The 6,000-nt window shown below is 53.3% G+C and overlaps 2 protein-coding genes across 2 annotated transcripts; one reads left to right on the top strand and one right to left on the bottom strand.

Moving 5' to 3' along the window:
• Positions 1 to 2,396: 2,396 nt before the first annotated feature.
• PFLUO_LOCUS975 (uncharacterized protein) lies at positions 2,397 to 3,802 on the top strand (the record flags this gene model as incomplete). The annotated part of the gene is made up of 2 exons (XM_073787487.1): positions 2,397 to 2,924; positions 2,975 to 3,802. The coding sequence occupies 2 exons, from the start codon at positions 2,397 to 2,399 to the stop codon at positions 3,800 to 3,802; spliced, it is 1,356 nt and encodes a 451-aa protein (XP_073635070.1).
• Positions 3,803 to 3,972: 170 nt separating this feature from the next.
• PFLUO_LOCUS974 (UBX domain-containing protein 10) lies at positions 3,973 to 5,596 on the bottom strand (the record flags this gene model as incomplete). The annotated part of the gene is made up of 2 exons (XM_073787486.1): positions 3,973 to 5,409; positions 5,468 to 5,596. 2 exons carry the CDS (start codon positions 5,594 to 5,596, stop codon positions 3,973 to 3,975), a joined length of 1,566 nt encoding a protein of 521 aa, XP_073635069.1.
• Positions 5,597 to 6,000: the final 404 nt, after the last annotated feature.

Raw genomic sequence — 6,000 nt, 5'->3', positions numbered from 1 at the left:
GGTGACCGTCGACCCTCAATCAGGGGAAAGGGGGGTGGGTGTATTATTATTTATAGAAAATTATGCCAATTAGGCAGGCAGTGGGTCGCGCCTGCCAGAATAGAACACAAGAAAAGAATTAGGGTTTAGATGAACAAGATCTGAAAGAATGACGAGAAGGAAAGAAGAAGGGAAAAGGAATGTGAGCGCCACTAGATGTAGGAATAAATAAGAACCTAAGAATCATGACGGACCCGACAGAAAAAATCGAATGCATCGCGAATCGGGTCCGGGACCACCCTAGACTCCGGAGCCGATACCCATAATGGAAAACGGGGGAACTGGAGTTAAGCAGCCGGGCGGAGGGTCTCACTCCCGTTACCCACCAGTATCCAAGCGGGTGGACCTGATCGTATAGAAAAGAATGCCGGTAGTATTATTAATTTGATCATTTGTTCATCCTCGACCATTCGTTCAACCGGGTTCGTCTGACTGCCCGTGCATCACTCGATCTCAGCCGTGTTCATCCAAAAATCCGACATGCATCTGCCATGTTGCCCGTCCACGTGCCGTGCACGGGACTCGCCCCTTCCGAGGCTGACAAAGGCGGATGTCTTTTTCCCGTCTCGGATGCCGGACTTGGAGCATCCGATTGGCTGGAATTTTAGATCTTCTGACTCAGCGGAACTTATGCAATGCATCAACTATGCCCAACGCCTTCGGACGCCTTATCTGCTTGCAGCCGCCCGGTTCTAGCCCAGTCGGTGGCCACGCCACCCCTGCATTGTTTCTGTTGGTTTGGGGTATATTCAATGGATAAGAAATTATACAGTGTCCGTTAATAAGAGAATTAAATTGCGGGGTACTTGTTCACTATTCAGTTAACGACGCCATAGTTATGCGTGATTGCAAATAGTGTTGACATATATCTAGGGAGCTCCGATCTTACGTCTTTGATTCATTAGATCGGCAGCTCGACCCATCGCTCGTACGCGAACACCCACTAGGACAGGGGTAGGTAGGATCATATTGCCAGAAGAAGAACGGATCCGTTTCATTGGTCAACACATTCCCAATCAACCGCGCCTGATCAGGGAGATCGAAGGATGCCTCGAAGATGTCCACCGAGGCCACGCGGATCTGACCCCATCCCTTTGTGATGAGTGTATCAATGGAGGTGCCATAGATATATTCCCGGAACCCGGACCAGCGAATGGCCGATGCACACTTTGGGATATATATCAGCCCTAAAACCGATGGAAATAAAAACAGGGATGCTCATGCGGCTTACCATCGGACAACTCTCCGCATTCGTGTACAAGCTCAGATCGGCAAATGCAGCTTGGGCTTCCGTTGGGCTCATCCGGAACCTGCCGTGCGGGTCCGTGAGGACGGCGGTGCAGTTTTTAATAGCGGCCATCTCGCCTGTTATATATACCAGGTATCGTAGTTAGAGAGAAACAAAAAAGGTTGAATTGTGTTGTTGATTGGTCTCATCTCACCATGCAACGACGGATTCCCGGTTTGACTTGCCGAATTGGCGCCCATACACACCAGTTCTCCCAGCCCATCTGCATGTTGTGTGTGGTTGACAATAACGGATCCGAATGCTGCGAACGGGCAGGCAGAGCCACCAATTAGTGACAGTGCCTCGTTGGCGAGACGCATCCAATGCGCGCGGGTGGCGAAGGAGACCCCGTTGATGGTTAGGGCTGGATTGGCAATTGTGGCAACTGCAGATGCCACTGAAGCAAAGGTGAAAGCAAGAAGGGTAGGAAGATACATATTGATATTTAAAAACTATCCAGGTGCGAAGAGACACGTCGATTTATTGTTTAGGGACCATGGCATATTAAATAAAGACTTCAAGAGGATGATGCTACATGACTAGATTAGGGTATTAGGAGGTCGCCGCAGACCGATATCTTTACAGACTCACATCCCCGCATGACGGACTGATGTCGGGGACCGATTACATATGGCACATGCTGTGACATCCAGCAGCATCCTATGTAGCGCTGAAGAAGTCTTTGTGTTTAACCTGCTTGCCGAGGTTTAGTCGAAGGATACCAACGAAATTATCCCTGGTGTTTTGACCTGTTACATGGTGATCTACAAGGGCATCATGTGATGATACGCTAAACAACTCTTAATTCAATACTAATAGTCCTCAAGAATCAAAGAAATATCACGAAACTAAACTCTAGATCTATACACAGCTGGATGGCAGTTGACTAGTTCAACGCCAGACTCCACACCCCCACATCTATGGAGGCTTGAACACGATCAGACTTCTCAGCAGAACAAATGTTCAACAACCCTAAGCGCAGGGTACAAGTCATCAAAACTTCCTGTACCCACGGTTATATGAGAGAAATCTGTGATTAAATTTATAACTCTCCATCCCAATCTTCAAAATGAACACCACCACCGCAGTACCTCACCCGGAAGTCCCCACCACCCCGCAACCAACCTCAGGAACAGACGCAGACGTCAGGACTGCTACCCTCCAAACAAAGCTCTCAACCCTGATAAACACCTTCATAACCTCAAATCCCCAATCCCGCGCATCCCACAACAATGCCCGCAACTCTCTCCCAGGAGGCAACACGCGCTCCGTCCTAAGCTCCGCTCCATTCCCTCTGACCATGAAAAGCGGGAAAGCGCAATATCTCACCTCCATCGACGAAAAAGAGTACCTCGATCTCACGTCCAATTTCTCAGAGGCGCTGTACGGCCACTCACACCCCGTGATAGAGCATGCAGTCAAAGAAGCACTATCGAATGGCTTCAGCATGGGCGCGGTCTCAAACAAAGAGGCGCAGCTGGCGGAGGTCCTGAAGGAGAGGTTCGAGAGTATTGATTATGTGAGGTTTTGTAACTCTGGCACGGAGGCTAATACTTTTGCGCTGCTTGCTGCGTTGGCTTTTACGGGGAGGAAGAAGGTATGGCGTGGTTCTTTCCTGCTGTCTCTCTCGCTCATTGACATATGTAGGTTTTGATCTTTCGAAATGGGTACCATGGAGGTACTCTAACATTCGCCAATGACACAAACCCCATGAATCTCCCCTTCGACTTTGTCCTCGGCGAATACTGCAACATCGAGCACACCCGGCAGCTAATCACCTCCGACCTCGGCGCCATCCTAGTCGAGCCAATGCAAGGCGCAGCGGGGATGCTGCCGGCAACAGCAGAATTCCTCACTTTCCTCCGCGAAGAAGCCACTCGGATTGACACCGTCCTCATCTTCGACGAAGTCATCACCTCTCGACTACACTACAACGGCCTGCAAGGCCACTTTGGGGTACGTCCGGATATGACAACGCTGGGGAAGTACATCGGCGGGGGATTCTCATTCGGTGCATTCGGCGGACGGGCCGATATCATGTCCCAATTTGATCCTGCTGTCGGCACAACCGGGACCGGTCGTGTGCTCGCCCACTCAGGCACGTTTAACAATAATGTTTTCACTATGAGTGCTGCGCTGGCGGCTTCGAAGCTCGTGACGAGGGAGTCGCTTTCGGGGTTGAATGCGCTGGGTGACGGGTTGCGTCGAGGGGGGAATGAGATTGCAAGGGACCATGAATGGGTGGGGCTCGAGTTTTCGGGGATGGGGAGCGCGGTTGGTATTCATTTTGCGAGGGGTGGGGATAGTGAGACGTTACGGGACTGTTTCTATTTCTACATGTTGGATCGCGGGATCATGGTTGGTCGGCGTGGGTTCGTGTCGCTGAATCTGGCTCATAGAGAAGAGGATGTTGATCGGTTTTTGGGTGCTGTTCGGGAATTTGCAGTAGAGGTGAAATCTCTTTGTCTGCTATAGTTGTTCTGATACGATAGAAAAGAATATGCAAGGCAAACACGACGAGGCTTGAACTACTTGAAGAACTAGACGAGTGTCATCAAGTACGTGGTATTCATCTCATGGGCAGAATGCTGAACGCAAAGTACTAAACAAGTAATACACGGAAGAGGAGAAGGCAGAGCACAGCATCATGCCGTCTCCGTCTCCGCGTCCGCCTCTTCCTTTTCGTCTTCATCTTCTTCATCCACAATCGGCTCAACCAGGAGATTACCACCCCTCCCAATCTTATCACGGACCGTACCCCCATCATCGACCGCAAACACCGCTCTTGGCATGGGAGAGACCAAGCGGAAACTATACTGGTGCTCAAACCCTTCTGGGTGAGACACATCTGTTGGCCGTGCCTCGTCCTGGAGTACCTCGTAACACTCCACGACAGCGTATAATTCTTCAATATCTGCGTCTGGTGCGAACTTGCGCATGATTCGCTCTCCCGATGGAAGTCGGACACTAATCCGCACGGCATCTTTGACGTCCGCCCCGGGCTCGGGCTGAAGAGACTGTGTGCGCCAGGCTTTCCATTGTGCGAGATCGCGCTGACGCTTCTCCTCTGCGGCCTGCCGGTCTGCCGCTTCCTGTTCTTCGCGTTGCCGCGTCGCCTCTGCCTCGCGGCGTTGCCGCGCTCGCTCTCGGTCAATGGCCAACGACCGCTCGTAAGCGGAGTCCTGCTCTTCACGCAGGCTGCGGGAGGCCTGCTGCTCGGCACGCGTAGACCGGATCCGCTCCAGCGGCTCCTGGTTGGACGCTATACTGGTCCGCAGTCGGGTCACCATCTCGGACGGGGAGGTGGTGCCTGCGATTCTGCCTATCACCGACATGGCGGTCGAGGACACATTGGGCGTGTGCACGATAACCGCCGCAAAAGGGAATTTGGTGCACCGCAGCGAGTTGGACACCTGGTACGCCTCGGAATCCCGGACGTTGCCACCCCATACCAGCAGGTTGTTCTGGGGGTCATTGATAAACTCGGCCACCTCGGGCGCCAGCAGCGTATCCCTGACCCAGCCGGTGGTATCATCGTGCTCTGGGGACATGAGAATAACCAACAGAAACTTCAAATCGCGCTGCGCCTTCTCCAACGCCATGTTGTACCCGTTCTCCAGGAACGGAATCGCGTGCGAGCCATAATCCTCCTCGAACTCGCGGATAAACCGGGCCGCCGTGTCCTTGGGGCCGAGTGCTCGCCGGCCGGTTGTGTTTCGGCGCGCGCCCTGTAGAGCGGGGTTGACGGTGACGGTAAATAGCCGCGGCAGGAACGGGAAGAGAGTCCCAAATAGCCGAAATGAGCTGGCGAGGAGTCGGTAGACCAGGCTGAATGGGGTAAAGAGGAGGGCAAGGATGAATGGTGGGCGGTATACGGGTTGGTCTTCGGGCTGGGTGTCGACTCGGGGTGCGAGATCGGCGCTACGAGTGACCGGTGATGATAGGGTTGCAGTGAGATCGTCCGACATGAGGTTTTGAGTGCGGCGGGCTGGTCGTGGCGGTGGTGGAGGGTCGTTCATGGCCGAGCGGGCCTCCTCGACGGGATCGGGACCTTCGCCATCGAAGAACTTGGAGACGGCGATCTGTGAAGTAGTGTATCAGCATAAGAGCTACTACTCTATGAGGCCAACCATCACTCACTTGGACATTCCATTGTGACCGACGCAGTAACGGGATAGCCTCAGCAGGTTCATGGCCGGTCAGAGTAGTGTAGGTCTCCAGTGCAGACCTCTCACTGTCGGAGAGTTGGCCGATGTCGAGGTCAGACATGTTGATGACAAGGGAAAGTACCGGACTGTGAACTAGAGTGCAGCTAAGCTGTCCTCACTCTGAGCTCCCTCACCGCCCGGCACTTCCTCTCCCCCTTCCGAGTTCGCCCCGCGTCATCTCATTCGACTCTCTCTTATAACTGCTCGCGACGATTATTATATCCTATTTTTATCGGAAAGCGCATGCCACCTGCTCCGGCCGGTCTGCCCTTGACCGCTGTCCCGGATTCCGCCCAGAATTGACCCGCCGCGGCGCGCCGTGTACCTGTTTCGCGAGGCATCGATTCGTAGGGGAATGCGGCCACCCCCAAGCAGACCGAGCCGCTTCGTCTTGCCGAGTCCGGTGTCAATGGAGACCCTACTGCACTGATCCGTACCGATTTGTGGATATCAGCCATCCCAGGT

Source organism: Penicillium psychrofluorescens, assembly GCF_964197705.1.
Source record: "Penicillium psychrofluorescens genome assembly, chromosome: 1".
In the NCBI taxonomy this organism is placed as follows: Eukaryota; Fungi; Ascomycota; class Eurotiomycetes; order Eurotiales; family Aspergillaceae; genus Penicillium; species Penicillium psychrofluorescens.
This window is presented reverse-complemented; position numbering and strand designations above follow the sequence as displayed.